Source organism: Umbelopsis ramanniana (assembly GCF_025399195.1).
Source record: "Umbelopsis ramanniana AG unplaced genomic scaffold K450scaffold_25, whole genome shotgun sequence".
Classification (NCBI taxonomy): domain Eukaryota; kingdom Fungi; phylum Mucoromycota; class Umbelopsidomycetes; order Umbelopsidales; family Umbelopsidaceae; genus Umbelopsis; species Umbelopsis ramanniana.
In genome coordinates this window covers 39,157-66,429 of record NW_026252111.1, presented here as the reverse complement: position 1 = coordinate 66,429, position 27,273 = coordinate 39,157, and the positions used below count along the sequence as shown (strand labels likewise).

The following is a 27,273-nucleotide window of genomic DNA, read 5'->3' as shown; positions in this document are numbered from 1 at the left end:
TACCCAATAGATGCCATGTTAATGTTCCGTTACCTTCGATGACAAGAAAACTAGAGAGAGATAGATAATCTATGAATGCACAATAATATCAATAATAAACTATTGAATAACAAGTTATGTTATCTAATGGAAAGCTGTGTGTAATTCGCTATTATGAGCAATCGTTTCATGTCCTGGTGCCTAGAAAAGGTACATCTTGGGCACGCAAGAGGTAGGCAGGCCGGAGATTGAAAGATCACGTGCATTCAAAAAAATTTGCTCTCGGTGGCGGATGCAAAAACTTCTCTCAAAGGGAAACTGGGAACATTCTTTCTTTTTCGGCAATCACCAATGTCCAACACTTTTGAAAAGGTACCGTATTAACGCTACTGTTGTGTGCAATGGCAACTCTTCGAGATGCTGTCAGTGAAACCGAAGCACTTTGACCATGCATCATTGCCCTCAAAACCTCCATTGAACATTTCACTAATTGTGGCTTATCCTCTCCTTACCATTGCAATCAACTTCCAACAACATCGACTTTTTTTTCTTTATTCGATACTGTTCTTCACCAATTCACCACTATCGCGATCATATTGATTATCTGTACAATAGGTCGTTGTCATCGACGGCAAGGGTCACCTTCTCGGTCGTCTCGCTTCCATTGTTGCTAAGCAAGCCCTCAACGGACAAAAGATTGTCATTGTTCGTTGCGAAGAGCTTAACGTCTCTGGCAGCTTCTTCCGCAACAAGTGTGAGTAAAAAAAAAACTTTTTCATATATACGGGAGAGATCATGTCGGTTATGGGATCAAAATTATTTCTTTGTTGTGATGGCTAGGAAATAAGTTTTCGGTCTCAAACCAATATGTTCAATTTCAGTACAACATGCCCATTTGAATATACTTACACCGAATTGTTTCGATCTATAGTGAAGTACCACGCCTACCTTAACAAGCGTTGCGTCGTCAACCCCAACCGTGGTCCTTTCCACTTCCGCGCTCCTTCCCGTATCTTCTACAAGGCTCTCCGTGGTATGGTCGCCCACAAGACCGCCCGCGGTGCTGCTGCCCTTGACCGCATCAAGCTTTTCGAAGGTGTTCCCCCTCCTTACGATAAGATGAAGCGCATGGTCGTTCCCACTGCTCTCCGTGTCTTGAAGCTCAAGCCCGGTCGCAAGTACACCACCGTTGGTCGTATCTCCCACGAAGTTGGCTGGAAGTACCAAGATGTTGTTGCCAAGCTTGAGGAGAAGCGCAAGGCCAAGTCTGCTGCTTTCTACCAGCGCAAGAAGGCTGTCACTGCTCTCAAGGCCAAGGCCACCGCCTCCAAGGCTGATGCCCTCAAGTCTGTCAACGAATCCATTGCTAACTTTGGTTATTAGATTGCTTGATATTTCTGCATGATAAAGGCACCTTTCTGGATATTTGGGAGACCTGAACAATAAAAACTGTGTTAAAAAAACAACCCTGCAAAATAATTGATGTGAATGGTGCACGTGAATCATTATGGTGCAATAGGTTGCAGAAATTCGCCCAGTTGGGTATTGTTTGAATATGCTTTCTTCCATACTTTTTGCTGCGACGGCTTGTCTACTTGTCAGTGTCAATGCTGACGTTCATTCACGCTCTAACAGCGAGGCAGTTCCGGTGGAATTGTTCGTCATGAGCAAATGCCCAGATGCCGTTCATTGCGAAGCAACCTTTGACAACGTTTGTGAGTATTTTTGACTATTTTTTCAACTTCAATGAACCCCTGAGACTAACTATCGTCAAGTCAAGAAGATATCTGTTCCAGTAGCTCTCGACATCAACTTCATAGCACAGCCTGCTCCATTTGAGCCATTGAAGTTTTCTTGGTAAGCGCCTTATGACAGCGTTGTGTCTCAGATATGGAAGGAATGCTGAAGTTGGCTCATTATTTAGCAAACATGGTCCGAGCGAGTGCCTTGGAAACATGCAAGAATTATGCTACAGGCATGTTCATGGCGACGAGACGTGGTTCTCATTCATTCAATGTCTGAACAAGGATATGCTTAATATTGGCACAGACAAGCTGGGCGTTTCATGCGGTATGTACAAAATGCTATAATTCACCAATTTGATTTAATCATATTTATATCATTTAAAAATGGTTCATAGCTGAAAAGCAAGGAAAAACGTACGCCTTAGTGAGGGATTGTATGGTAAACGGCACGGCCACCGAATTGCTTTCAAAAAGTGTTCAGCGTACTGCCTCCCTTGGAGTAAGGTAAGATTTTTTATCGCATTTACCGCTGTGTGCTGTTAATTGTTAAACTTGTGATTTTTTAACCTGTGTGGAATTCCTCCATAGCACAAGCTGTACTGTTTTCATTAACAACAAGCGTCGATGTGTTTATGATAGCATGCAGTGGAAGGTAAGTTGCCACACCTTATAACGTCGTTGCGGTTGGAACCATTTCTAAAATTGGATTATCAGGATTGTCCAGGTGGCTCGTCAGTGGATGACTTTGTCAAGTCCATAGAAGATGCCTACAAATCGACCGACACATCCCTTGAGCCTCAATTTACCATGCAACATAATTAAATTCTTTGCCCAACGATTTCTCATTCATCGATCCAAAATAAGGAAAAATTCATTCCATTTGGTGACCCGCACTTTTGCCGGATGATATTATTACTGATGGTGCCATTTCCGACACATAGTAGAAAAAGCATATCCAAAAAGAAGGAGAAGCTACAGGGTTTTGAAAGGGTCGGAATAAAGAAATGTTACTACGTATATACATACTGACTGACACTGATGGTATGGGGGTAGTCTCCATAAGACGGAAGCAGTGAACATTGGTTAACTCAATGCTTTGTGGGTTGGATCATGATTTCTTTAGAAGAACATCTGCATAATAGCAAGGAAAGCTTCGAAAAATAGGCAATTAGTCTCTCTATTACATTTTAAAGGTCAGACCTTACAATCACAGTGTTCACATACCTCCTCCAAAGACAGTGAAAGCGAGAATAGCCAGTACGGGCAGTGACACAGGAAGTTGCCAGTCCTTCTTTGTTTTCTACATTGAATTGCACCCCGTTAGCGTCCATACTCCTCCTTGACCAGAAACTATGTTGGTCATGACTTACCAAAGTGTCCTTTACGTGGCCACGCTTGTGGACGTTGTTCTGGTATGTTGCGTTTTTCTTACGGAGAGTAGCAGTAGAGGCCTGTATAGAATAATGTCGGTTAGTGGCTAACCCTTCCTTTACTTACAAACCGTAATGAGCTTACCATTGCGAATGACAATCGATGAGAAAACAGGGCTAACTTTAGGCCACAAGTTCAATTTCAGATTTTATGGACCAGCGTTGGAGCTTCTCCATTGGTTGGCCCGGGCCCACGAACAATGCCACCACACGTGACTCGCCGGAGCTGTAAAAAACTTGGTAGCAGGAGCAGACTTTGCCACGGAACAGAAAGAACGACCTCCTGCTTGCTTGCATCCCAGCTCGTTATCGCTTCCTTCTTTACTTTCCTCTCGTTTCATCTTTATTTGCACTTGTACTTATGACCAAGTCTGTAGAATCTTCTATTCAAGTCACCTCTGAATTCTTAAAGAAGCAGCTTCCAGAGACGTTCCAATCTGTTTCCTTAGGTATTATCTGTGGCTCTGGTTTGGGAGGTTTGGTGGACACCATCGACCCTTCCACAAAAATAGAATTTGCTTATAAGGACATCCCAGGATTCGCGGTCAGCACAGGTATGTCCAGTGCGTGGGAAGACTCATTAAGAGTGTGTGAACATAATTTTAATATCTTTTTTCTCTCATAGTGGCTGGACATGCTGGTAAACTTGTATTTGGGCTCCTAGGTGAAAGCAACGTGCCGACTGTGTTTATGGTTGGAAGGTTTCATTTTTACGAAGGTCACACCCTTCAACACTGTACATTTCCTGTTCGCGTTATGAAGTTATTAGGGGTTCAGTCGTTGATTGTCACCAACGCGTGCGGCTCGTTGAATCCAGAGCACAAGGTGGGCGATATTGCAGTTCTCAACGACCATCTGTCTGTTCCGGGAATGTCGGGCTTCAGTCCACTCATAGGCGCCAATCTGGACAGTTTTGGGCCCCGATTTCCCGCCGTATCCGACGCTTATACGTATGCCCTTCGACGGATTGCTTTCGAAGCAGCCTTCAGCATCGGCTGGGCAGAGGATGATATTCGGGAAGGAGTGTATGCGTTCGTTGCTGGACCTTCATATGAAACAAGAGCAGAAGCCCGACATTTGGCTATCATGGGTGCTGACGTCGTAGGCATGTCAACTGTCCCTGAAGTCATTGTAGCTCGTCATAGCGGAATCAAAGTGCTTGGCCTCAGTTTAATCACCAACGCTGTGGTGACAGCAAGAGGCAAAGATGCGAAAAAAGAAGTGCTTCAACAACTTGGACGATCGACTGAAGTGGATAGTGAGATCGATACAGAAAAAGTGATCGCCAATCATGAAGAGGTGTTGGAGACCAGTGCACGACGAGCTGCACAGATGCAACAACTTGTCAAAAAGATTGCTGATTTGATTTCAAGTAGCCAATAAAATTTTGGGATTTTTTCATTTTTGCTCGAAGCTTCTACAAAAAGTTGTTATTGATTCCGAATTGCCCTTGCAGTCCGATCTGAGTCATCCGAAAAATATCGAAAAAAAAAATTTTGAGCCGTACCTTTAAATTTTGGCAGGTAGCCTGGTCCAACCATTGTTTTCCGTTTTCTTTCTCCTTTCTCCACAATGTACAACTTGGCAAAGATCTCGAGATCGCGCATTCTCCCAACACTCGCTCACAACCGTAGCTCCCTTGGTGTCTTTGCTCGCAACTATAGCTCTAACATCAATGGTCCTGTCATCGGTATCGACTTGGGTACTACCAACTCCTGCGTTTCCACTATGGAAGGCAAGCAACCCCGTGTGATTGAAAACGCTGAAGGTGCCCGCACTACTCCCTCCATTGTTGCCTTCACCAAGGATGGTGAGCTTTTGGTTGGTCAAGCTGCTAAACGTCAGGTAAGAAAAAACTACATCATTTTAGTGCCTAAAATTTTTTGTTTATTAGTGCATCATTGTTAATTTTTTTGTCTTTGTTCCGTTAGGCCGTTGTCAACCCTACCAACACCGTCTATGCTTCCAAGCGTCTTATTGGTCGTGCTTTCTCTGACCCCGCTGTCCAAGCTGATGCCAAGACTGTCTCCTACAACATTGTTGCTCACAACAATGGCGATGCCTGGGTTGAAGCTCAAGGCCAGAAGTACTCTCCTTCTCAAATTGGTGCTTTCGTCCTCGGAAAGATGAAGGAAACTGCTGAAGGTTTCCTTGGTAAGAAGGCCAACCACGCTGTTATTACTGTCCCTGCCTACTTCAACGATGCTCAGCGTCAGGCTACCAAGGATGCTGGTAAGATCGCTGGTCTCGATGTCCTCCGTGTCATCAACGAGCCCACTGCTGCCGCTCTTGCTTATGGTCTCGACAAGGCTGGTGATAAGGTTGTTGCCGTCTACGATCTTGGTGGTGGTACCTTCGATATCTCCGTCCTTGAAATCCAAAACGGAGTTTTCGAAGTCAAGTCCACTAACGGTGATACCGCTCTTGGTGGTGAGGACTTTGACTCTCACCTCGTCCGCTGGGTCGTGAACGAGTTCAAGAATGAGTCTGGCCTTGATTTGGGCAATGACCGTATGGCCATTCAGCGTATCCGTGAAGCTTGTGAGAAGGCCAAGATTGAACTTTCCTCCACTGTTCAAACTGATATCAACCTTCCCTACATCACTGCTGATGCTAGCGGTCCCAAGCACATCAACACCAAGCTTACTCGTTCCAAGTTCGAGACCTTGGTCGGTGACCTTGTCAAGCGCACTGTCCAGCCCTGCGAGAAGGCTATCAAGGATGCTGGTGTCAGCACCGCTGACATCAACGAAGTTATCTTGGTCGGTGGTATGTCCCGTATGCCCAAGGTTGTTGAGACTGTTAAGCAGATCTTCGGTAAGGAGCCCGGCAAGCAAGTCAACCCTGATGAAGCCGTCGCTATTGGTGCTGCCATCCAAGGTGGTGTCCTTGCTGGTTCCGTCACCGATATCCTCTTGTTGGATGTCACTCCTCTCTCTCTTGGTATTGAGACCCTCGGTGGTGTCTTCACCCGTCTTATCAACCGTAACACCACTATCCCCACCAAGAAGTCTCAGGTCTTCTCTACTGCCGCTGATGGTCAGACTCAAGTCCAAGTTAAGGTCTTCCAAGGTGAACGTGAGCTTTGCCGTGACAACAAGCTTCTCGGTGACTTCAACTTGACCGGTATTCCTCCTATGCCCCGTGGTTCCGCTCAAATTGAAGTTTCCTTCGACATTGATGCCGATGGTATTGTCAACGTTGGTGCTAAGGACAAGGCTACCGGCCGTGATCAATCTATGAGCATTGTCGCTTCCTCCGGTCTTTCCGACAACGAAATCGAGAACATGATCAAGGAATCTGAGCAATTTGCTGAATCCGATGCCAAGCGCAAGAACGCTATTGAAGCTACCAACGCCGCTGAGTCCATCATCTCTGAAACCGAGAAGCACATGACTGACTTCAAGGAGCAACTTGATAATACTGAAGCTGAGAAGATCCGTGGTCTTATCACTCAACTCCGTGATACCATGGCTCAAGGTGAGAACGCTGAACCCGAAGACATCAAGAAGCAATCCACCGATTTGCAACAAAGCTCCCTTAAGTTGTTCGAGATGGTCTACAAGAACAAGGCTCAACAACAACAAGGAAACGCTGAGAACGTTGTTGACAACGATGCCTCCGCTGGCAAGCAGTAAATTATTTAGCTGTTCCTCTCTGCTTTTCTCCTGAATACAAAAAAAATTATAGATCTTTATAATTAGACTATATAGACTTTACACTTTCTACTTCATATTGTATCTCTTGCATATAACCTCTCCCCCTTTTTTCGAATCACTTTTTTTTATGTATTAACCCGCAATTGTAACATAGAGTTGTTTGGTATGTTCAAACAGAATTAAAAAAAAAAACTATAGGGTTCTTAGCTTGATTTTCGTGTTTTTTTCTACTGCGTAAATTGATGATGAGAAAAGAACCAACGTGTTGTCCGAATGTTCATTTGGAAGCCATGCTAAAGACATGCTACGTACGGCATGAGACGACTGAGCCTTACTGTGGCGAATGGCCAGACCATCACCCCAAGCACACTCTATGGTTCCAATTTGAAGATGCAGAGCAGCTCGTTTATTGTCCCAATTTGTACCCGAAGATGCTCGGTTCCACTTTAAGTAAAATCTTCGAAGCATGGTCAGACAAACATTGCGTAACAATCAAGCAAAGCTATATGTCTGGTCATCAGTTCTTTATATAACATAGAATGGAATTTCTGCCCACGCTGTCCGGCAGAATGCGGCTGATGCAAACCTCTTGAAATGAAATGCTTAGAATCGAAAGTCCATACGGCGGAAGGAAGCTGCGCATGAAAACCCTGTGTATGAAATGTATAAAACCCTCGTTCACTAGCTGTTTGATGGTACAAAAGGAAATAACGGCAGCTGATCATTATGATCAATTCTGATGATGGAAATGTGGATTCGTCTAATAATTCAGTGTCAGAGCGCTTGAATGTACCAGATTGCAAGTATGGTGACGCTTTTGATGGCCATGATTATTTGCCAGCTCCTCCGTTGGCATCAATAGTAGCACAGAAACTTAATCCCAATCCAGCCACTCATCTTGATCGGTTACGGTAAATATTTTTGGTTCAGAGCTCAGCATCGCACGGGTCTTTTGTGTTTCAAAGAATGTATGACTAAAGCCTTTTTGTTGTGGTGGTGAATCAACGCAGTAGCCAAACCGCATGGCAAAAAACTTCGCAGGGCGCCTTTATAAATGCTTGTTGCGACAGTGATGTTACGCGACCCACTGTTGCAAGATATCATCCCAAGACCATAATGTCAAGTACCCAAATAAATACTTTACATCCATCGGAGGAAGAGGCTTATGTATGGTTGAGGGATATGCAGGAAGTACAGCATACTATATTCGACCAAATGAGTATTCTAGAGACTGGGATAGCCATGCTTGTAGAGGAACTCACGACGATCAATACTAAAAATCCAGGGTTAAACCATAGTCTTAGTCAGATTTCCGAGCTGCTAGATCACGTATTTCCAGGAAAGCCTTGGCAAATGAAAAAACCATAATGGAGCCTCCAAAATGGAAAGATTGTCACGAAACACAAAATGCTGTAATAATAATAAAATGTATCGTCAACACGTTATCAATGAAATAGAAGGAAGGATACGATCATTTTGCGCAGTACTGTTCATGTGCAGCATATCACTTTTTTTTGATAATTTTTTTCATTAGTTATTGCAAGGGGGTTGGCTGATCATCAAAAGAAGAAGGAGGACAGTACAGGATATGAATAAATCTTTCGTAATTATTTTTTGTAAGTGATATCAATCAGTTCTTTGACTTGAGTAAAACGAATGCCTTCAAACAGCGAAGGATCCTCGTTATCAGGCAGATCTAATACACCGTCGGTAGCATACATAACGCCAATCTCTGCAAAGAATTTCTTGAGAAAGTTGCCTGAGGCAGCAGCTGCCTCGTAGTTTGCCTGCAATGTTTCTAAAGGAACATAGCTCACGTCAAACTTCTCACCAGTCACTTCCTCTCCATATTTGATGAGTTCATTCCAGGATGTGACGGTTCCTTTTATGTAGGTGTACTTTGGCCAAGGCTTTGGGTCATCAATGAGCCAGACGACAGCTTTGCCAATGTCTTCAGCCATGGTCAAAACCATAGGTTGGTTTCCTGTTCCAGGGACATTTGCCGTGCGCTTTTCGATGCTGATATTGATATCGACATCTTGCAAGTACTTTTTGGTTCCAGCTGGCAAGAGATAATTCATAAATAGACCATTGCAAACCAGGGTATATTCAATTTTGTTTTGATCTGCCAGAAACTGGCGGAACTTCCGTTTGAATTCGTAAAGAGATGGCTTATCATCATACCTTCAATATAAGTTGGTTAACGTTAAAGGATTCTAGCATTGACATAAATTAGTGGCACCTACTTTTGGACATCCAACGCCCATTCACTTGGGATGAATCGCTTGACTCTTGCAGCTACCGCAGCATGATAGAGATTTATCTGACTGTTCGTCTCGCTTCTTTCCGCGATAAATGAAATGATCACATTCACTCCTGCTACTCCCTTGGTGAGTGACTCTACTGAAGAATAATCTACGGTGCGAACCTCAACACCCCGATCTGCGAGCTCTTGATTTGTCTATTCAAGTATTAGTCAGCGTACAACATTCGCTCAAATTAAGCAGATCGAAAACTTACTCCACGGCTAAGAACAATCAGCTTGTGTTTACCATCCTCCAAAATAGCATCGACGATATGCTTGCCAAGGCCGCCTGTGATATGGTATTGAGTTAGTCAATTGAAGGAAGTCGTTCAACGAGCAAACCGGTCGATATTGATACCTGCTCCTGCGATTGCTATTGTTTGACTCATTGCGTTTACTATGCCGTTCAATTCATGGAGAGGGTGTTTAGTATTTATATTGATCCAATGTGGCGGCTAACGCATAATTTATCATCCGTTAAATCAGCGGCGGTTCGATTGCCGTGAAACGTCATCGGTAGAACCATTTGCCCACCACCTCTCTTCCAGAACAAAGGTATTGTTGGGAACTACGCAGGATTATGAAAAGACGCATGGATTACATAATATTTTGTTTGATTTTCGTTCTATGAGTATGCTACCTTGCTGTTAGAACACAATTGCCAAGGTATGGAAGCATTAATGGAAATTCCATACTGACAAATGAAGTACATGGGCAGATTGTGAAGTCTCTACATGAAACTATGAATGGGTTCCTTTGACCTGAATCAAGTATCATTTTCTAGCATTTTCGAGGGAATACGGTTGATTTAACGCCGATGGTACAAGGTCCATCAATGTTCAACCAATTTGTGACGTTCAAATCGGATAAATTAATCCGCGAAGATCAGCTCTCCTACGGCCTACAATCAACAACATGGCAGCGTCACTCAAGTCAGTTTTGATCCAACCAAAGGCAGCACATACAGGCACTGTCATTTGGCTTCATGGTCTTGGAGACAGTGGAGCGGGATGGTCCTTCATGGCCGAGCATTTGGCCACGCAATTCCCCAACATCAAATGGGTGCTTCCAAATGCGCAAGTATCTATTGCTCATAATTTATATCACAGAAGCAGGAGTCTAACAACCTTCGTTTGTTTCCATCAGACCCAATATTCCCATCACTCTAAATGGAGGATATCGTATGCCTGGATGGTTCGATCTGACTGGGTTGACTTTCAGTGAGAAAATGGTCGAAGACGAAAAAGGCATGTTGAGTACCGTAAGCACAGGTATGTGATCATCGTTTCTTCGGATGAGATATAATTGAGCACGAGGGTAGAAGAGCAGGAAAGGTGTATCTGGCTTTAAGGAGAAAAATTCGGCTCTGACGTTATGAGGTATCTGACACACATTTGCGGTCGGACCACCGTCATACAGTCAATCAGCTTATTCGTAGCGAAGTGGATAGTGGAACTCCATCGAACCGAATTGTCCTTGGAGGCTTTTCTCAAGGTAAACAAATGAAACTAGTCTATCCATCGCTAGCGTTTTTAAAGGTCCTAATGCACCATCGAATCGATAGGATCTGCAATGTCTTTGCTGACCGGACTTACATCAGAATACAAAGTAAGGAAAAAGATAACCTGTATGCAACCTTACCAAATGATGCATGTTTTAATGGGTTATTTTTATTCTGGCAGTTTGCTGGCATCATCGGTTTGAGTGGATGGCTTCCTTTGCACTCAAAGATATCCGCGGTTAGTCCTCCGCTTTATGTGACAGTTGCATGCAACTAAAGAACTAACCGTCTACTAGATGGCCAGCGATGCTAACAAGAAGACCCCTATTTTTATGGGACACGGTGACATCGATCCGGTTGTGCAGTTCGCATATGGATCACAATCAGCTGCTGCACTTAAAGCCAAGGGCTACAATGTTGACTTTCACAGTTATCCTGGCGTTGTGCATACTGCCAGCGACGAGGAAATTGCAGATGTTGCCAACTTCTTGAAGAAGGTTTTGCCTTCTGTTTAAAATTCAATGATTGAGGAGAAGTTCATTGCAACTGGATACCTTGATTTCCTGAGAGTAGTAGATGGTGTAATACAGTCTAGAGGACAATAAAATTATTCACAACTGAGCATATGTTGGCCGTGTATCATTCGACTTTTTATTTTCAATGTTGCAGGTTCGCCGAAAATGAAACCGAATTACATAAATACGGACCTGGGGTTCATCTTAACATTTTTCAACCCACCGTTTCCTCTTACCACTGTGTCAAACGGATCGGCCATCTCCACCATTGCCGAAATAGTAAAGACAAAGGTGCTACGGTATCACTTTCGATGTATTTGCCAGATCAGACTACAAGCGATGTAAAAGACGTCCCATTGACACAACCTCACTATAAGCGGCTAGTGGATTATGAAAATCGACCGTTCATCAATCCCAACTTCAAATGGCTTATTGCCTGCGTTCCTATTGCCACCGTGATTATATTAATGATTTGCCTACGAATTCGCAAGTCCCGTATGGCAAACAAAGGTGCAGCTCCACCGTCCGAATCGGAATACGTGGATGAAGCTCCTGAATCCGAACCTACTGTCCATCAGGGTGATGGACTGGATGGCCCTGAAACTCGGAGTAATGGATCTTTTGGGCAAACGTTACCATTGTGGAACATTCGCTCAAGCTCACTATCTCCGATTCACGCTCTACCACCACCTGCATATGTAAGATATTCACCGGATCCTCCTAAATATGAAGATATCATTGGATCGGACGACGTACCTTTAGCGCACTGCCAAAGCCGTCTTTTAGGGCTGACGGGTTAAGCACCTACCTAAATGAGCGCCAATGCATTCGGACTTCTGTGACGGTGTTTTTCTTTCAACGGCGACTGGCAAAATAGGGTCTTGGTCGTTTGAACCGCTGACAGACAGGCCTTCCATTCGACCCCAATGGCGCTACCTAATCTATGGAAAATCTACGCATCCTTTCGCACACCAGAAGAAGAACGACAGTATTCAAGGGAAGCTTTTTTCAAGTTTTCAGGCTACATCATCTCGTGCATTATCATGACGACCTTGGCGTCAAGAGGGTTGGGAGCGGCTCAGCTTGTTTCTAATACAGCAAGGAGCTAAGGACGAGCCATCCTCAGTGTAAATGGGCCGAATAGTAGTAGTATCTTATGTAAATAAAGCAGCCAATGAATAGAGGCTTACTAGTTTTGGGACCCGAAATTGAATCAAGTCAAAATGTTGGTCAACGGTTTGCACTGCTAATGCTGCTGACAACGAATAACAACCTTTTCTGATTTGGGTGCCTCCGAATGGATGAGCAAAACGGGAAGGAGGCAGACCAGAAAGGCAAATTCTTCAATTGACTGGTGGCTGAGTACCATCCAACCGGACTGCGCACACAAGGAAAGGTTCAAGCTCACTGTAACCCCCGATTTTCCTAATTTTCCTTTCGATCAATCAACCTCTTTAAATATTTAAACAGCCAAAATTTCCATTGTACATTTTCCGCTATGTCATCTGAAACGTCTAGACCGACTACTCCCGCCAGAGGCAGCATAATATTACAGCGCGATTTTCATGGAAGGTTGATGCTATGTGACAATATACAAAATAATTTGATCACTGTAGAGGATTGGATTGCTCATGAACGGACTCGTATCGGCCAAAATGTACAGCCAAGACATTGTGAAGATTACGAAGTGTTAGCACAAATCATTGACGATGTCTTTCACTTTCAACAACAATCGAACGACAACTGGAATATGGATAATCCACCACGGATACGATCACACACCAAGGTACCGGTGAAGCAGGCTGCCGTTGATGTTAGACCGCCGACTAAGTTAGAAAAACCCACTCCTCAAAATAACTTGTCCGGCCTCAATACACCGAATCTTTCGCCTACCACCTCAGACCCCCTATCCAATCCACCACCATGCAATAAGCCAGATTCGCCCGATCATTCACTTCCACAAACGCCATCACCCATTTTATCCCCGTCGCCACCGACTGGAGCGAACGAAATCCGATGGATGTCGCCGTTTCATCGCCTGTATGCCTATTCTGCACATGCAGATGGATGCATTAATGTGTCTATTGAATTAGACGCGCTGCAAAAGTTGTGCGACTCATGGGATGATCAAAACGCTTCATCTGACTATATAAAAAATCTCAAGAATATCATTTCAAAGCATGTTGCTGCTTTGATACAATCCATTGCATTGGATGCTACAGACCATAAAGATTTTGAAATCATGATGGACATCCGAGCTGAAATGATTCTATATCTTGAGCACAACTACCACTGGTCTACCATGAGCGGCAGATTCGCTGGATATTTTAATTTTGCAAGTTTTGTTCAACTCGTGACAGATGCACAACAAAGCATCCAAGAACCTGCAGATGTTGCCAATAAGGTTTCGCATGCTGACCAGCAGCCAAAAATGAAGCGGCCCGGTAAGCGGCGAAGTTTGCGTGAAGACAACGATGGCGGTTCTAGCGAAGACTATGACGAATCCGGCGAAGATTTTGCAAAAAGAAAACGACAGCAATCTATTACAGCGCTTCAAGAACGACTACACAAGATGAAAGTTGAAATAGAAAAAGGTGGTCTTGTAAGACTTCATAGCTCCGAAGAAGATGACCATTCATAAACTTGTATTATATGTATTCCTTTACGACCTAAATGTATAGTATGTCCCTCGATACCATCCCCCCCCCCTCTATTCTGTTTGTTTTATTTCTGTAGTTACCACCACCACACACTCATTTGACTAAACACCCTGATTTTCGCTCTCTCTTTTTTGGAAGGGGGTGAGGCAGAAAAATCCATCTTTGGTACGAACTGACTTGCATTTGTGTAATGAGATATATAATTTTTATTTTTATTTTTTTATTTCATATGTCTTTTTTCGAGTCAGTCGTGGTTGAAAGCTCGCAACGTTTTGAATATTCGAAAGTTTGATATTTCTTGTATGGGAAACGCTGAGCCCGCTCAATGGTATCTCGAGGAAATACAATTTCTAAGAATATCCAAAATAAATAATCCAGAGCTATCACCATGCAGAAGATCTTGCCAGCATAAAGCCCACAGCCATAATATCGTCTCAGCCTTTCGATAAGTGGCGAGTTTTGTGTCATGGAGATGAGATCGTATACCTAGAAGCATCCCCAAATTGGGCAAATGTAAAAAAGACGGTGCTTTAGTTACCAGGCAAAAACATTTGCTAACCAAACAATCCCTTCCTTTCAAACGTGTTTGGCACAAACCTTTTCCGTTCTCTCTGCAACGTTTTTCCAACTGTACTTGTCTTTGAGCTCATCGTTAAACGTGGCTGGCTTGACCACTTCATATCGGATCATGTGTATGGCTTTGGATACGGCAATGACAAGATCTGAGATTTGACGGCAGACAAGGTCATGTGGTGGTTAGCGTGGTGAAGTCCGAAAACCCAACCTTTTTTACGTAGGCCCACCGTCCGTGGTCGTTTAAGGTGATAGATGAGGCTTACTTACCATCTTCTTCAGGTTTCGCGTAGTTGATCATATGTCGTGGAAGCACTTCTGGAACTCCGCCCACTTTTGTGCTCACGACTAACAGTCTGTAAGGTAAGAAATTAATTACTGTATTCGGACCGGATAAGCGAGAAAAAAAAGAATAAAGTCCTTGCCCAGCACAAGCAGCCTCCACGATGGCTATGCAGAAAGCCTCTGTCAAACTTGTGTTCAAGAATATATGGCCCTGAATTAAAACATTTCGCACGTCATGGTGCGGCACAGATCCAATAAGTTCAACTCGATCATGTAAAAGGTGCTTCTCTCGCATCTGTTCGAGATCGATTCTTTTCGGTCCGTCGCCACCTATCGATAACGTAAGTTGAGGAACCCATCATAATTGTGCCACTTTCTTCGCAAGTCTGGATTGGCCCACATACCTATTATAAACTTCACTTTTGGGTGCATTGCACAAATGCGTGGAATAATTGCCACCAACAAATCCATGCCTTTACGATAAACAAGTCGACTGATGACGACGATGGTGACTAAAAAAATTGTTCGTCAATATGTAATCTACTACTCTCTCCGAATAGCCTGCCTTTTGGGTTCTGCTCAAAAAATAGCACTCGTCTTGCATTAAAAATAAAGCAAAACTTACTAAAATTAGGGTCAGCTGCTGTGGGATCTGGTAAAAATTGAGATGCTACCACTGCATTGGGTATAACGGATACATGTCGAGGACTGAGTGCTGCACGTAACACTGTATTCTCTTTGCTAAAAATGGGAAATGCGGATTAGACCACGGCCATAGGTTCAAGCCGATCAAAATCGGTGATCGTTTCGGGTACCTTGTATGGGATACGCAAATGACATGGTCAATGTCACTCAGCGTAAACTTGAGTAACTTATTGGTCAAAATACTACTGGCGTCGGCAAAGCCGAACAAGGAATGATCGGTGAAACAAGCTTTCAAGCCCATGGTTCGACCGTGCAGAATCGCTTCGTGACACAACGATGAGAACGCGCCGTGGCCATGAACTATATCAATATTCTCTCTAATGACAATGTTTCGGAATATAGGAAAGAATCCATATAAATTCGGAAACGTCGCTGAAGAATAGATGATCATGGTAGGGACATAGTACACTTTGAGTCCGTTGGTGAGGTACCTGACACCTGTCCGTTGACCATAGGAATGGGTGACGATGATGACCTATTTTGGATGGCGTTCATGATTAATTAGTGCTGCGTGCAAAGACCACTGCCCTGCTCAGCCTTGAAGGCGTGATATTACCTTGTGGCCGCGTTGACTCAATCGTTGGGACAGTTGGTATAAATGGGATTCCACTCCGCCGACATTGGGATAAAAGAAATCCGATACCATGCTAGCAAGAAGGGGATTGTCTTATGATGCAGTCTTCAATCTGGGGATCATGCTGAAATGCTCACCAAATGTTATATGGCATGTTGTCTATGCATTGAGGATCTTGCGAAGACTCAAGTGACACAAAATGGCTGGGGGGACCGGCAGTTGGAAATATTTTGATGGCTGAATTGGGGTGAAGGAAGTTTAACTTATTGGCCAAATTCAGGGAACCGAGAATCTGCAGTCTTCATACGTAAATTTTCCCTTATTGAGCGAATGCTCTTGAATTTGACTCCAAGAATCTTAGAATGTGCTCGTGAGATTCATTTTGCAAGCCGCAAAATCGTGTCCTACAGTAAGCATTGGCTCCACCGGATCGATCCATTAGGAACTGAGGCTGGTGACATGAACATTTAAAGTTTTTTACGACAGTTAAGGGACAGGGTCAACAATCAAGTTTCGGACGGTAGCATGCTCTCAAATATACTTTCTCTCGCAAACAGTTAATTGTGGTTCGCATTTCAGTTCAAAGCGCATATAACAAAATAAATACATTCACATCTCTGACAAAGAAAGAGAAAAAAGGTTTTTGGCAGCAAAGCTATACGCAAAAGTCAATAGTAAGCAACCCAATGAGATATAACGCATGATTGCAGAAGATTATGGCAGAATATGTCATTGTTGTTACTATATAATCATTACAGTTGCAATTATCGTCGTTCCTTAACCAAAAATTTAAGAAAGGCAAAGGCAGTTGTCATAGTCACCACCAAATAAATAGAGAGGTAGACGACATCTTTCCAGAATGCCTGACCATCAAAACCAAACCGACTCAAAATGATAGGGCCAGGTATTTGGATGTCTGCGATGGACTTGTCTACCAAGGTTATATCCTTCAGCTCGTTTACGATCAATGCTTCGTATCCGTAATTGAAAAAACTAAGGTGCTGTAACCAACTGAAAATAAAATGGCTTGATTAACAAACGCCAGTCATGCTTGTGGAGGCAATCGTTCAAAGTCTTACCTAAGCACAGGAGGAATGTGGTCTGGAAAAGCCCTAGTTTAGTGACAAAGGAAATCATGCGTCACTACCAACCCAAAAGAAAAATGATGCCATACCTTTGTTGAGTAAAAATCCACCAAACAGCATGGAGAACAAAATGGTAAGATTTGCCAACAAGTTGGCCGTAGCGACATTTTTGAAACCCGTTGCAAAACACAAACAAACCGCTGCAGCCACCAAGTTGAACAGCACCAGGACCATCAAAAACTTGAGAAACACATACACGTTCGAGTTCAACCCTATCATGTAGTAACTGACAGATCCCATGGCCAGAGGTGGTAGGATTCGCAAGGGTATAATGTCAAAGAGAACCTATATAAAGCTTGCATCAATAAATGAATTCAATCTCCCAGAAATGACTCTAAAAAAATACCCTACCTTGGCTGAGAAATAGCTTGCCGGGCTGTAATAGCCATTTTCTCGCTCTCGCATAAACAGCACTCGCTCCTTACTAAACATATCCAAAGCTGAGGTACTTGCGAAGCCCAAAAGTGCACACATGAAGAACAGCACACCCAACCGATTTTGGACACCCGAGAGATCAACATCTACCTGCCAAAACAGGGAACCAAGAAGGATACCCAAAATGATGGCGATGGTGATGTGGGCGAGAAATAGGAAAGGATTACGGTAGAGGTTCAAGAACGTTCTTGATGACAGGAGAGACTAGTACCAAAAGAAATTAGTAATGAGTAAAAATCGTGTTGGGCGCAAGGTGTAATCTACCAGGTCCATACCAGTTCATGGAAATAGCGGCGTAAAGATATTGATGGCGCGTTTTCGGCATAGTAGGTCATGAGCAAAGAATAAGGTTGCAATCTGGTGTTATCGGTATCAGCGGAAGCGTTTTCGCTCTCAATGTGCGTCCGAATCGACCCGGCTAGTCTAGAGTTCTTATAAGACTCAAGTAAAGTGTACAAATGATTGGAGTCAGAAAGAAGGTCCAAATCGCCTGCAAAGGAGGAGCTGCCTTGAGTCATTCTTTGTACAGTGTCAGAGATGATGCCATCAGTATCGTCGCTGGTGGTATCTTCTGCATGAATGGGTTGTAAATCCGCTAGAGAACGCGTGCTGGCGATGGAGGCTGAACTTGCAGCACGTCGCTTTAGGAAGGGTATGCTTCTTGAGAAGCGACTTTGCTGTTGTGGTGGCGGTGCACTGTTTGGTGCTGGCTTATTCATGGTGAGATCAACTAGATATCACACAAAGATGAGCGTTTAGAAAGCGAAACTCCCTATCACAGGGATCATCATGGCTGTAATAAGCTTACTTAGATAATCAGCAATATTGTAATCCGGAGGTATAGGATATCCGATGCTGACGAAATATTGCGAAGCAGTTTTGGCTGGACCAAAGTAAACAGTATTTCCGTTCGCCAGAAGTAATAATGCATCAAACATTTTAAAAATATTTGAACGTGGCTAGAGGGGATAGAAATGAGGTTCACATCCAAGCTACTCGAAAAAACCTAACTTCATACTGATGTTTAGCCTTACCTGGTGAATCGTGGTGATGATGGTTCGCTTAGAATTTCTCGCTAAGCGAAGTAAACATTCCATGACGACGCTGGCGTTGTAAGCATCCAGTCCCGATGTTGGCTCGTCCAAGAACAGTATACTTGGACTAGTGACCAGTTCTTTGCCAATACTGACTCTTCTCTTCTCGCCACCGGAGAGCGAGCGTTGTCCAGGTACACCGATGTATGAATCTGCGACGTGCGTAAGGCCAAGTTCGTTGATAGTATCTTCAACACGCTTTTGCTTTATGGCAAGAGGAACGTTACGTGGAAGGCGAAGTAATGCCGAGTACATCAAGGTTTCCCGAACTGTCAGCGTTCCGATGAGAGTGTCCTCTTGATCGACATAGCTAGAAATGCGCTTGAATTGCTTGCGGGTGGGAACTTCTCCGTTGATCAAAATTCGTCCACTGATAACACCTCGCTTGGGTTTTCTCGCCAGAATATCCTACAAAGTATATGTTAGCCATCACCTCTATAAAGCTTGAATGAAATATGGTACTGACCAGTAGACTAGATTTGCCAGCTCCAGAAGGGCCCATTATAGCAAGTAGGTTGCCAGGCTCCAAATATCCAGTAACCGAACTTAAAATTCTCTTTCCATCTGCAACAAGTACAATGAATACCTTTACAACGAGCTGGTACTCAACACACACACACACACAAAAAAAAGAAACTCCAAACTTACTGACGTTGTAAGACACATCGTCGAACGTGATCTGGGAAAGCTTTACTTCATCTTCAAAATAGGTGGTGTCGTCGTCGTCATTAAGGCGGATGGATCCATCACCAAATATCTTTTGCTGCCTTCGCATGGTCATTCTTGTCAATATCCAGATTAGACCAACGAAAAATATCATTACGAGTACGATATATAGCTCAGTCAGCCGAGAAAAGTGTTTTTTCTGCGAGACGAAAATGAGATAGAGTCAAATTGACCCATTACGAGAAAGAAGTCATAACGTACGATCGGTTGAACATCCAAATAATCTTGCTCATTAGCACATTCGCCAACTTGGCAACTCAGTCCAATGTTATCGGGGAAGACATCTTTCAGAGTCGAGTATTCTAGAAGCCAGTGTCAATTTGGGTATACCAGTAAACAAACATCAGGTTGACTAGCCTTATCAGGTCCAATGCCTCACCGTTATACCAACAATCTTGACCATTCTTGCAGTACCACTCTGATGGACCCTTGACATTTTTTACAAGTTCAGACATATCTATGGCATACATGTTAGATTCGATGCCATGGTATCATTTCGACTCGTACGGCTTACCGATTTCGCCTCCACACATCCAGGCATTTTTTAAACAGCCACATGAAGCCTTTGAGCAAGAGCCATGGACATCCAGTTCTCCAGTTGCTGCTCGCGGACGTTGTCAAAGTTAGAAAGAACAATACCCACCTCAGTCATGTCAGACAATACTTACTTTCTTGCTCGCATTCCGTTAAATGACAGTAAAACTGTTCCTCCGCATCCTTCCAGAATTGAAAAACACATTCGTTCTTCTCCCATTCACACTGCAGAGACACATGTGTATTGTCGATCCAAGGGATATCTGATATAACAAAACGTTATTCAGACGAACATAGATAGTTGGATGGCAAGATAGAAGAACCATTCTTACTTGTGGTGTCACACCAGGCATTCATATTCTTGAGACCAATTCCAGTGGTTATACAGGTTGCATTGTCGCCTTTTATCCCCGTACAAGAGTTATTCGCAAGACATACGTTGCAATTGACGCCTCCCCAACTGGCGGACACATAATTGAGTATGAAATGAAAGCGCACGGTATGGTGTGTGCGCAAGAACCTTACCCTGGATCACAATCGCATCTATCTCCCTGCCGCGGTTGTCTTTCTGGTGCTCCTAAGGAGCCACATAGAGGCTCAGAGCAATCTTGGCTACCTATATTAAGCCATAATTTGCATGGATTGAGTCATTAGCGAAGATAAAAATTCATAGACCGTTGGGTTTGTATCTCATTGGAATACACCGCAATTCAGTCATAGAGCGTTACAGCTACTTACCCCAGCCAGCTGGACAGCTACATAATCCCGAATCCTCGCAAGAGCCTCCGTTGACGCATTGATCTTGCGGTAGGTGACAATTAAAGCAAGGTGGACAAACAGGGCAATCCTGCTGGTACAGAGAAAAGTCTTCTTTTCGACTTGTGGTTGTTGAGTTCAGGCTCATTTCAGCACTTGTGTGAAATTTAGCGAGGCTCAGGTTTGCATTCACTGAGTTTGCAGCAGCCAGCCGTTACAAAAAGGGAATACAGACTGAGTACGGGCGGAGCCTCAACCCTCCCAGTACAGCTTCATCATTAAAACATGGAATTTTTTTTTAATCGTAAGGAAACATGGGTATACATTAACTATCTCCTACGAGTGCCTCCAAACCCAGATGAAGAGCTCATACTGGATGATGGAGAGGATGGTTCTTCGAAGGTACGTGTTCGACTGTATGATGTTGATGGACTTGCGTATGACGAATGAGAAGCTTGTCTGGATGCGAAAAGTCAGACATGGAAAATCTTATACACTAAACAGCATTTCAGAAAACAATAATTACCTGTGAGCTGTAGGTTCCTGTCTAGGTCTATTCATCATGTAAGCGCCTAAGCCTCCCAATCCCAGACCAGTTAAAAAGCCGGGCGACATGCCCATAGGCGCTTGGTAAGATCGACTACCGCGTTTACCATATGGCGGATAACCACCACCAGAATTATCGTCTCCACCAAACCATGGCCATGGAGAACCTCCTGAGCCAGGTCCACTTCCACCTCTTGCTCTTCGTCCTGTGCACGTTTGGAAGATACTCCATGCAACGGTTATGAGCACGCCTAATGAGATCAATGAGAAGATCTTGGACACAATAGCATCAAATCCTGAAGGCATCAAAGCTATATATTGTAACAATGGATGAGCAAAATAAGCCCCGGATTCTTTCACATGAATACGGCCATACTTACACTTTGGTTTGCTGGTAGGGAAGTATCTTTGATCATCGTAGCTGACTTTCGGTGTTGGAGCATTTTTGTAATATAAGCTGTACTCTAGGCCGCACGAATTGACCAATATGAACGGATCCTCTGGGAAATCGTATCCTTCACAGCTAACTTCAATGTCGCCAAACTCGATATTGCTTGGCAACTCTGCTGTACACGACCACTGGACGTCGTAGCCATCAAACCCGGCGTTGGAACACTGATTCAGAGTCAGTCAGTATCACGACGACACGCCCTTTGTTCTGAAGCATAGGACGTTCACTCACCTGTACGACTCTCGGCTGGAAATCAGCACAAGCATCACCGCCAATACATTCCAGTTGCGGTATTGGACTGCTTCGTCGGGCACTTGTTTTCTTGTTGGCGTGGAGAGTAATGGCGGTCAGGTCACGCAGTCTGACTTTCTTGGCCGCCTGGCCACTGCGATCAGCGGCTGCCAAAGCAACCATCAACGCGAGCAAGGCTGCTGTGTACTTCATGAGTGAAAAGAATGAGCGACCAATGACGACGGCAAAAAATAATGGTAGGCCCCAAAGACTGCCAAGCAAAGCCGACGGAAAAAAAAAACCAGTCTTGCGTGTCAATTTGTCGTTGGTTCTTCTGATCGGCCACCCCTATCAATTACTCAAACAGACGGCTTGAACATAATTAACCCATATCATTTATTACAATATTGACAAGTATTCATGTCGCAGTACGGTGGTCTAACCGCAAAAAAATACTACTACTTTTTTTTATCCATACCCCCTAACGGCCATTAGGACCTGACTCGCAGAATCTCATCAATTAGAAAAAGGACGACCCGCCTTGGCCATTGTAACCTGTCATGGATGGTTGCTGGAACCCAGTCATTTGAGGAGTCTGGAAGTTCATTCCAGTAGGTTGAGCCTGAAGCTGTTGCTGTTGTTGCTGCTGCATCTTTTGCTCTTGCATCATTTCGAACAATGACTTCTTATTGCCAGGTTGGCTGGAGGAGGGTGTACTGAAGCTTGATGTTGATTGTCCAAAGGGATTTCGGGTGGGTTGGTTTCCAAATGACTGCTGTGGACTATCTATAAGGCTGGGATCAAAGTTTTTGGGCACATTGCTTTCCTCCTGGCCGAAGCCTTCGGCACCCGAACCTGTCTTGGCATATTCCAATTTCATACTATTGGCAAATCCAGTACCACTGTAAAATGAAAGATTATATAAGAATAGTGGTCTATCAAACCAGTCGCCTCGTCCGTTGTAAACTTACACTGGTACTCTCAAGTTTCCAGTATTACCGAAGGTATCCAGACCATCACTTTAAAGAAACGAACACGTTAAAATCGGTATTATGGCTCGTGATTTTGAAATGTGCAATAAATACTGACCCTCCAGTTGCAAGCAAAGCATTAAGCTTGGAAAACTTGGTATCATTGGGACGCGAGGCTGTGGGGGTAGATTTACTACTTGTTGGTGTAGCGGCATTATTCTGTGTGTAGAAAGTGGGTTGGTTAATGACATGCCATATTACGTATTGCCTAATAAATTCGCCGGCGTACCGATTGGTTCTCGATAGAGAAGTGATTGGGTTGTGGTGAATGGCTTCCATAGGAATTGGCTTGGAATCCAGTCTGTTGTGGTTGCAAAGACTGTCCAAATGTGTTGGAAGTTTGAAGGGATGGGCTGGACATGAAGTTAGACTGCGATGTGTTGCCAGCGTTAGCTCCAAAGGGATTGTTTTGTCCGGTTTGCACACTGGAAATAGATGATGTAGGGAATTGCATGCCCGTTGGCTGTGCTTGCTGATATTGCATGCCCGTCATTTGTGGTGTCTGGAACTGCATACCGGTTACCATAGGTTGCTGCATCATACCGGTAAATTGAGGTTGTTGCTGCTGTTGTAGATAAGGATTGGCAATAGCTTGCTGTTGGTAAGGATTGTTTGGCATTCCGGTGAACTGAGAATACATTTGGTTGCCTCCAACTGGATGAGAGAATGAAAGATTGGTGGCGCCTGTGACCTGCCAGGGCACCTGTTGTTGTTGGTATGGGTTGCCTGTAGCATTCATGTTCATTTGTTGAGGGAAAGCATTGAGGCTTGTGAAGAAGAAAAAAGAATTTAGCAGGAGGCTTTTTCACCTACATATGAAAAGAGGATCAAAAAGGTTGCATACCTTGCTTGGTTTGTTTCGGGAGCGATGTTGCTGAACAAGGCTTTCTCATTCTCCCGCTCAAGCCGCTCTCGGTCTCGTCTTTCTTTGTCTCGAGCTTCTTGTTCGCTCAATCTGATAGCCTTTTGCAAATCATCCTCGCTAGATCAATGAAACCAACACAGTCAATATTCTGAAGCTGCAAACACATAGATGCCTCGTCTAACATACTCATGGTTTTTCTTTCTTGAGCTTTCTTCTGCCAATCTCTTGCTTTCGTCTAAAGCTCTGCGAAGTTCTCTATCCTCATCCCGATATCCTCCTCGATCTTCTCCTCGATCTCCAGGTGGTCGCTCGTACGGAGACATGCGATCTCGAGGGCTTTGGAAGTCTGCCATGATATTGTCCACGCCAGCCATTCTGTCTCGCATTTGAGTACGTGATGATCGCTCTTCTCTCAAACGCGCCTCGTCCATCAACAGACTGGAAATATCCTTTGCCTTCTGGCGAACTGGAAAACGTGAACCATATTTCAGCCAATGTGCTGCAGACATTTCTGGTGTGCTCAAGTCGTCCAAAACTCACCATTTCCACCAACATCTCTGCCAGTATCATCGATATGTTGAAATTCTCGCAAGGTTTTGACAACGTATGCATTCTCCTTTGCGTACAAGACAACATTTTCCGATCCAACGTGTAAGCAGTAATCCAGAACAGTCAAAGCCTACTGAATGGTGAATATGGTATGCAGGAACGAGGTGGGATGAACCATAAATCGTACCTTAAACACATGCCGCCAATTCTTTCCCTTATCATTAAGGCGCTTATCTATCATATCCATAATCTCCAGGAAGTCTTGGCTGCATGGGATGACAATGAAAAGTAAGGAGGTTCGAAGGAAAGAAGAGGAGCGGGTAAATGTTTGTGTCACACGATAGAGTATGCCGTTCGCCATTCAACTTACGGATTGTGCGTAGCATTGGCGATTTCATTCATCAAGGTTCCACTCGGGCCCCACGAATCGTTAGATGTAGCCTCACGTACTTTGATCTGTATATCCGAATAACCCTTGGCATAGTTTTTGCTATAGGTGGAGTGAAATGGATGAGAATGGGAGACACAAAAGTCTGGACCGAACCATAGGCCGTAAAATCCTCGGTGATGACAAAGTTGCGAGTCGTAATACTTACACGCTTCGCAAAACGCCTTTACCAGACATTGTTGATTCCGACATTGGATAACCAAGGAGATTAAGGTGGTAACTGCTGGTCTGGAGAAACGAAGTAATCGACACAAAAATTCAAAAACAGCCATTATCGGAGTTCCTCATGACGTATCCCCGCCCGCCCTGGCTTGGCTGGGCAAAATTGTGGAAATATGGCCGGTTCTGCCAGGGTAGTTTAGGATTACGGCAAAATACATCGGTAAACTATGTCAAAAGCGTAATAAGATATTTTGGATTTTATTGGTAGCGGTTAGATTCATTAGGAAGGAATACTATTGTATACAATTTTGGCAACCGAAAAAGGTGATTTTACAATAGGAGACAACAGCGCGGGGTAGTGATGGAAAACGACCTCTTATCGAAAGTATGGAATACAAATATCTATGGGGGGGGATGTATCATAGAAAAAACAAAAACATTATGGTGGAAGCTGATGCAAGTATCAGTAATCTGTAGATGTGCCAAGCAATATCATGGTTCGGTGACATGGTTCAATTTAGTTTACAGGCTATCAAATCTCTCAAATTTCCAATTTAGATGTCATGTTTACCTGCTGCCCATCCGTTCTCTGCCAAGAAATCCTCAATTGCTTCTCTTAGAGACAAATTTGGTATCAAGTCTTTCCTTGTACAAGGTCTGCGAGTCAGCGGATCGAACTCTCCAATTTTTTCAAAATGAGTCTCAATGGAGTGTCGTTCATAGGTAATTCCGTCTATTAGTGCATTCCTCAGGCTGTTAATTTCCGGCCAATGCTAGTGAGCGATGTTTGAAAAACTCAAAAAGTGCTTAACCTACCTGGTGTAAAGCATGGGTCGTGCATAATGTTAAATGAAATCTACAACAATCCCGGCATTAGTATCCACAATGTACTCTATTTTTTGCCAGGTTTCTTTCATTTAAGAAATTGTTTACCTTATCCAAGTATGCATCTGGTATTTCTCGTCGCTGTAGTACGAATTTTTTTAGCGATAAGAAATTTAACACTTTTGCTACATTTGGATGTCCACCTACCATCACATTTTCCTTGGATTGCTCAAAGACCTTCTGTATTCTGGTCAATCGCTCATCCTAAGTAAATATTTGATAAAGGTGAGTGATGTGAGTAATCGAGGCGCATCCGGCATATGCTGATTTACCTGAATGAAGTTTACGTCGTCAACCTTTTCCTCGTCGTTCCCAGCTTCTTCAAGAAGCTCTTTTCGCTCTTTCTCTACTAAGCCTTTAACATATTTGAAAACTTCAGACTCTCGCTCAATACGTGCTACTTCATTCTCATCCCATTTCTTCTTCCTGGCTATTAAAAGAGCCTGTAAAATATCACCGACATATTTCACTCTTTGCTCCATGGCAAGCGTGTAGGCTATATAACACATTAAAGGTAAGCCATCATTCGAATTGATCAGAAGCTCTTTCCTTTCACTAATTACCTTTCTTAAGACTTGATAATGCTGGTGATGGGATGAATTCGCACTGGATTAGTCAGCGGCGTAGAAATCGGCGTCGAGAAATCATGCTGAACGTACCTTCGGTGAACATTTTCTTTTCAATCAAAGCATTGCCCAAGAGGTAGTGGCCCTTGACTAGATAACATGTTGTGAATGTCCATGTTAAAGGCTACCGAGTAAGTGCAAGGTATAATTTACCAGTATGACTGTCGAGTTCGATCGCCTTTCTACAATCCTGAATGGCTTCGGAATACCGCTCGAGTTTAGAGTAGCATAGGGCACGATTGGTGAAGTAAGCGACTTGCGTAGAATCCTTTATCTGAAAGAAACGAATTAAATTCAGAAATGTTGCCGAACAAAGCCGCGACTAAAACGGTTCATTGCTTACGATCGCCGTCGAGTACTCTTGAATTGCATTTCTATAGTCATGTTCGGCGAAGTACTTGTTGCCTAGGGAACAAGGGTTAGGTTTAAGTCGTCTGAAAAAGTCGCAAGTGAATATGCAACATAGTGGCTGTGTTGCTTACCAAGACTTTTGTGATGCTCGGCCTGTGCCGCTGGCATTGTTCAAGAAGAGATCTACTTGCCGTTCAGGCACTGACTTGTCATTCATATTTATTTCAAATTCCGCAACTTTCTTCAACCTTCCATTTTGGCACAAAAAAAGTAGCTCAAGAAGTAGCTCGAAGCTTGTACTTCAGAAAATGAAATTTTGGACGAGACATTCTCATAAATTCGCAGATACAACAAATTGTACGAAAAAATCCTTACCATAGATATTGTTTTTGATCAAATATGGCGGGTGAGAAGAAGAAGCGTGCCTTATGGGATGCGATAATTTGGACCTGCAAGCACCCAAAGGTGGTGTCGTCATCAAATTTGGCGACCTCGAAATTTTGCTCC

At 43.7% G+C, this 27,273-nt stretch overlaps 14 protein-coding genes across 14 annotated transcripts; 7 read left to right on the top strand and 7 right to left on the bottom strand.

The window, feature by feature from the left end:
• Window positions 1–330: 330 nt before the first annotated feature.
• Window positions 331–1,362, top strand: K450DRAFT_198991 (uncharacterized protein; the record flags this gene model as incomplete). The annotated part of the gene is made up of 3 exons (XM_051584586.1): window positions 331–351; window positions 595–733; window positions 911–1,362. The coding sequence occupies 3 exons, from the start codon at window positions 331–333 to the stop codon at window positions 1,360–1,362; spliced, it is 612 nt and encodes a 203-aa protein (XP_051444902.1).
• Window positions 1,363–1,380: 18 nt separating this feature from the next.
• Window positions 1,381–2,571, top strand: K450DRAFT_239617 (uncharacterized protein). Its single transcript, XM_051588794.1, has 6 exons — window positions 1,381–1,694; window positions 1,755–1,836; window positions 1,904–2,049; window positions 2,120–2,228; window positions 2,313–2,376; window positions 2,439–2,571. The coding sequence occupies exons 1-6, from the start codon at window positions 1,535–1,537 to the stop codon at window positions 2,544–2,546; spliced, it is 669 nt and encodes a 222-aa protein (XP_051444901.1). The 5' UTR covers window positions 1,381–1,534; the 3' UTR covers window positions 2,547–2,571.
• A 123-nt stretch (window positions 2,572–2,694) lies between these two features.
• K450DRAFT_239612 (uncharacterized protein) lies at window positions 2,695–3,344 on the bottom strand. Its single transcript, XM_051588793.1, has 4 exons — window positions 3,240–3,344; window positions 3,095–3,175; window positions 2,949–3,024; window positions 2,695–2,875 (listed from the first exon to the last, which is right to left on the bottom strand). Exons 1-4 carry the CDS (start codon window positions 3,240–3,242, stop codon window positions 2,844–2,846), a joined length of 192 nt encoding a protein of 63 aa, XP_051444900.1. The 5' UTR covers window positions 3,243–3,344; the 3' UTR covers window positions 2,695–2,843.
• A 53-nt stretch (window positions 3,345–3,397) lies between these two features.
• Window positions 3,398–4,662, top strand: K450DRAFT_239610 (uncharacterized protein). The gene is made up of 2 exons (XM_051588792.1): window positions 3,398–3,708; window positions 3,780–4,662. Exons 1-2 carry the CDS (start codon window positions 3,516–3,518, stop codon window positions 4,535–4,537), a joined length of 951 nt encoding a protein of 316 aa, XP_051444899.1. The 5' UTR covers window positions 3,398–3,515; the 3' UTR covers window positions 4,538–4,662.
• Window position 4,663: 1 nt separating this feature from the next.
• Window positions 4,664–7,025, top strand: K450DRAFT_239601 (uncharacterized protein). The gene is made up of 2 exons (XM_051588791.1): window positions 4,664–4,999; window positions 5,086–7,025. Exons 1-2 carry the CDS (start codon window positions 4,727–4,729, stop codon window positions 6,790–6,792), a joined length of 1,980 nt encoding a protein of 659 aa, XP_051444898.1. The 5' UTR covers window positions 4,664–4,726; the 3' UTR covers window positions 6,793–7,025.
• A 1,282-nt stretch (window positions 7,026–8,307) lies between these two features.
• Window positions 8,308–9,511, bottom strand: K450DRAFT_239595 (uncharacterized protein). Its single transcript, XM_051588790.1, has 4 exons — window positions 9,477–9,511; window positions 9,334–9,407; window positions 9,060–9,274; window positions 8,308–8,997 (listed from the first exon to the last, which is right to left on the bottom strand). Exons 1-4 carry the CDS (start codon window positions 9,505–9,507, stop codon window positions 8,421–8,423), a joined length of 897 nt encoding a protein of 298 aa, XP_051444897.1. The 5' UTR covers window positions 9,508–9,511; the 3' UTR covers window positions 8,308–8,420.
• Window positions 9,512–10,002: 491 nt separating this feature from the next.
• K450DRAFT_239591 (uncharacterized protein) lies at window positions 10,003–11,256 on the top strand. Its single transcript, XM_051588789.1, has 6 exons — window positions 10,003–10,194; window positions 10,265–10,389; window positions 10,538–10,612; window positions 10,683–10,726; window positions 10,801–10,857; window positions 10,916–11,256. Exons 1-6 carry the CDS (start codon window positions 10,034–10,036, stop codon window positions 11,132–11,134), a joined length of 681 nt encoding a protein of 226 aa, XP_051444896.1. The 5' UTR covers window positions 10,003–10,033; the 3' UTR covers window positions 11,135–11,256.
• A 189-nt stretch (window positions 11,257–11,445) lies between these two features.
• On the top strand, window positions 11,446–11,934 carry K450DRAFT_271473 (uncharacterized protein; the record flags this gene model as incomplete). The annotated part of the gene is made up of 1 exon (XM_051593008.1): window positions 11,446–11,934. The coding sequence occupies one exon, from the start codon at window positions 11,446–11,448 to the stop codon at window positions 11,932–11,934; it is 489 nt and encodes a 162-aa protein (XP_051444895.1).
• Window positions 11,935–12,496: 562 nt separating this feature from the next.
• K450DRAFT_239582 (uncharacterized protein) lies at window positions 12,497–13,973 on the top strand. Its single transcript, XM_051588788.1, has one exon. It carries the CDS (start codon window positions 12,633–12,635, stop codon window positions 13,773–13,775), a length of 1,143 nt encoding a protein of 380 aa, XP_051444894.1. The 5' UTR covers window positions 12,497–12,632; the 3' UTR covers window positions 13,776–13,973.
• On the bottom strand, window positions 13,898–16,390 carry K450DRAFT_239573 (uncharacterized protein). Its single transcript, XM_051588787.1, has 8 exons — window positions 16,069–16,390; window positions 15,914–16,004; window positions 15,468–15,832; window positions 15,278–15,393; window positions 15,057–15,164; window positions 14,638–14,982; window positions 14,392–14,516; window positions 13,898–14,280 (listed from the first exon to the last, which is right to left on the bottom strand). Exons 1-8 carry the CDS (start codon window positions 16,083–16,085, stop codon window positions 14,020–14,022), a joined length of 1,428 nt encoding a protein of 475 aa, XP_051444893.1. The 5' UTR covers window positions 16,086–16,390; the 3' UTR covers window positions 13,898–14,019.
• On the bottom strand, window positions 16,391–20,869 carry K450DRAFT_239565 (uncharacterized protein). Its single transcript, XM_051588786.1, has 16 exons — window positions 20,604–20,869; window positions 20,391–20,481; window positions 20,198–20,325; window positions 20,000–20,128; window positions 19,846–19,935; window positions 19,711–19,788; window positions 19,533–19,633; window positions 19,254–19,470; window positions 19,072–19,169; window positions 18,546–19,013; window positions 18,320–18,470; window positions 17,787–18,241; window positions 17,428–17,715; window positions 17,106–17,361; window positions 17,011–17,032; window positions 16,391–16,942 (listed from the first exon to the last, which is right to left on the bottom strand). The coding sequence occupies exons 1-16, from the start codon at window positions 20,767–20,769 to the stop codon at window positions 16,696–16,698; spliced, it is 2,985 nt and encodes a 994-aa protein (XP_051444892.1). The 5' UTR covers window positions 20,770–20,869; the 3' UTR covers window positions 16,391–16,695.
• Window positions 20,870–20,956: 87 nt separating this feature from the next.
• K450DRAFT_239560 (uncharacterized protein) lies at window positions 20,957–22,171 on the bottom strand. Its single transcript, XM_051588785.1, has 3 exons — window positions 21,850–22,171; window positions 21,548–21,782; window positions 20,957–21,478 (listed from the first exon to the last, which is right to left on the bottom strand). Exons 1-3 carry the CDS (start codon window positions 22,060–22,062, stop codon window positions 21,144–21,146), a joined length of 783 nt encoding a protein of 260 aa, XP_051444891.1. The 5' UTR covers window positions 22,063–22,171; the 3' UTR covers window positions 20,957–21,143.
• A 1-nt stretch (window position 22,172) lies between these two features.
• K450DRAFT_239548 (uncharacterized protein) lies at window positions 22,173–24,966 on the bottom strand. Its single transcript, XM_051588784.1, has 10 exons — window positions 24,891–24,966; window positions 24,665–24,784; window positions 24,482–24,560; window positions 24,286–24,424; window positions 23,932–24,211; window positions 23,725–23,862; window positions 23,110–23,647; window positions 22,939–23,039; window positions 22,821–22,868; window positions 22,173–22,751 (listed from the first exon to the last, which is right to left on the bottom strand). The coding sequence occupies exons 1-10, from the start codon at window positions 24,932–24,934 to the stop codon at window positions 22,370–22,372; spliced, it is 1,869 nt and encodes a 622-aa protein (XP_051444890.1). The 5' UTR covers window positions 24,935–24,966; the 3' UTR covers window positions 22,173–22,369.
• Window positions 24,967–25,130: 164 nt separating this feature from the next.
• K450DRAFT_239545 (uncharacterized protein) lies at window positions 25,131–26,978 on the bottom strand. Its single transcript, XM_051588783.1, has 11 exons — window positions 26,898–26,978; window positions 26,759–26,820; window positions 26,569–26,683; window positions 26,449–26,505; window positions 26,353–26,373; window positions 26,062–26,285; window positions 25,937–25,993; window positions 25,838–25,870; window positions 25,721–25,760; window positions 25,476–25,637; window positions 25,131–25,375 (listed from the first exon to the last, which is right to left on the bottom strand). Exons 1-11 carry the CDS (start codon window positions 26,932–26,934, stop codon window positions 25,368–25,370), a joined length of 816 nt encoding a protein of 271 aa, XP_051444889.1. The 5' UTR covers window positions 26,935–26,978; the 3' UTR covers window positions 25,131–25,367.
• Window positions 26,979–27,273: the final 295 nt, after the last annotated feature.

Coding starts and splice junctions, on each gene's coding strand:
- K450DRAFT_239617 (XM_051588794.1), top strand. CDS start 1,535: ATGCTTTCTTCCATACTTTTTGCTGCGACGGCTTGTCTACTTGTCAGT. Junction 1,837..1,903: donor GAGCCATTGAAGTTTTCTTG/GTAAGCGCCTTA, acceptor CTCATTATTTAG/CAAACATGGTCCGAGCGAGT. Junction 2,377..2,438: donor ATGATAGCATGCAGTGGAAG/GTAAGTTGCCAC, acceptor TTGGATTATCAG/GATTGTCCAGGTGGCTCGTC.
- K450DRAFT_239573 (XM_051588787.1), bottom strand. Junction 15,833..15,913: donor TGAGTCAACGCGGCCACAAG/GTAATATCACGC, acceptor CATCCAAAATAG/GTCATCATCGTCACCCATTC. Junction 14,983..15,056: donor AAAAGTGAAGTTTATAATAG/GTATGTGGGCCA, acceptor CGTTATCGATAG/GTGGCGACGGACCGAAAAGA.
- K450DRAFT_239545 (XM_051588783.1), bottom strand. CDS start 26,934: ATGCCAGCGGCACAGGCCGAGCATCACAAAAGTCTTG. Junction 26,374..26,448: donor AAAGAAAATGTTCACCGAAG/GTACGTTCAGCA, acceptor TCCCATCACCAG/CATTATCAAGTCTTAAGAAA. Junction 25,761..25,837: donor CAGATGCATACTTGGATAAG/GTAAACAATTTC, acceptor GGATTGTTGTAG/ATTTCATTTAACATTATGCA.
- K450DRAFT_239612 (XM_051588793.1), bottom strand. Junction 3,025..3,094: donor GCCACGTAAAGGACACTTTG/GTAAGTCATGAC, acceptor AATTCAATGTAG/AAAACAAAGAAGGACTGGCA. Junction 2,876..2,948: donor TTTCACTGTCTTTGGAGGAG/GTATGTGAACAC, acceptor TATTTTTCGAAG/CTTTCCTTGCTATTATGCAG.
- K450DRAFT_239560 (XM_051588785.1), bottom strand. CDS start 22,062: ATGAAGTACACAGCAGCCTTGCTCGCGTTGATGGTTGCTTTGGCAGCC. Junction 21,783..21,849: donor TCCAGCCGAGAGTCGTACAG/GTGAGTGAACGT, acceptor ACTCTGAATCAG/TGTTCCAACGCCGGGTTTGA. Junction 21,479..21,547: donor CCCTACCAGCAAACCAAAGT/GTAAGTATGGCC, acceptor TACAATATATAG/CTTTGATGCCTTCAGGATTT.
- K450DRAFT_239565 (XM_051588786.1), bottom strand. CDS start 20,769: ATGAGCCTGAACTCAACAACCACAAGTCGAAAAGAAGACTTTTCTCTG. Junction 20,129..20,197: donor TGCCTGGTGTGACACCACAA/GTAAGAATGGTT, acceptor TTGTTATATCAG/ATATCCCTTGGATCGACAAT. Junction 19,170..19,253: donor CGATGTGTCTTACAACGTCA/GTAAGTTTGGAG, acceptor TACTTGTTGCAG/ATGGAAAGAGAATTTTAAGT.
- K450DRAFT_239601 (XM_051588791.1), top strand. CDS start 4,727: ATGTACAACTTGGCAAAGATCTCGAGATCGCGCATTCTCCCAACACTC. Junction 5,000..5,085: donor GTCAAGCTGCTAAACGTCAG/GTAAGAAAAAAC, acceptor TTGTTCCGTTAG/GCCGTTGTCAACCCTACCAA.
- K450DRAFT_239548 (XM_051588784.1), bottom strand. CDS start 24,934: ATGTCGGAATCAACAATGTCTGGTAAAGGCGTTTTGCGAAGCGT. Junction 24,785..24,890: donor AAAGGCGTTTTGCGAAGCGT/GTAAGTATTACG, acceptor CTCCACCTATAG/CAAAAACTATGCCAAGGGTT. Junction 22,752..22,820: donor GGAAACTTGAGAGTACCAGT/GTAAGTTTACAA, acceptor TTCATTTTACAG/TGGTACTGGATTTGCCAATA.
- K450DRAFT_239582 (XM_051588788.1), top strand. CDS start 12,633: ATGTCATCTGAAACGTCTAGACCGACTACTCCCGCCAGAGGCAGCATA.
- K450DRAFT_239595 (XM_051588790.1), bottom strand. CDS start 9,507: ATGAGTCAAACAATAGCAATCGCAGGAGCAG. Junction 9,408..9,476: donor AATAGCAATCGCAGGAGCAG/GTATCAATATCG, acceptor ACCATATCACAG/GCGGCCTTGGCAAGCATATC. Junction 9,275..9,333: donor TGATTGTTCTTAGCCGTGGA/GTAAGTTTTCGA, acceptor ATACTTGAATAG/ACAAATCAAGAGCTCGCAGA.
- K450DRAFT_239610 (XM_051588792.1), top strand. CDS start 3,516: ATGACCAAGTCTGTAGAATCTTCTATTCAAGTCACCTCTGAATTCTTA. Junction 3,709..3,779: donor AGGATTCGCGGTCAGCACAG/GTATGTCCAGTG, acceptor TTTCTCTCATAG/TGGCTGGACATGCTGGTAAA.
- K450DRAFT_239591 (XM_051588789.1), top strand. CDS start 10,034: ATGGCAGCGTCACTCAAGTCAGTTTTGATCCAACCAAAGGCAGCACAT. Junction 10,613..10,682: donor CCTTGGAGGCTTTTCTCAAG/GTAAACAAATGA, acceptor TCGAATCGATAG/GATCTGCAATGTCTTTGCTG. Junction 10,858..10,915: donor TGCACTCAAAGATATCCGCG/GTTAGTCCTCCG, acceptor ACCGTCTACTAG/ATGGCCAGCGATGCTAACAA.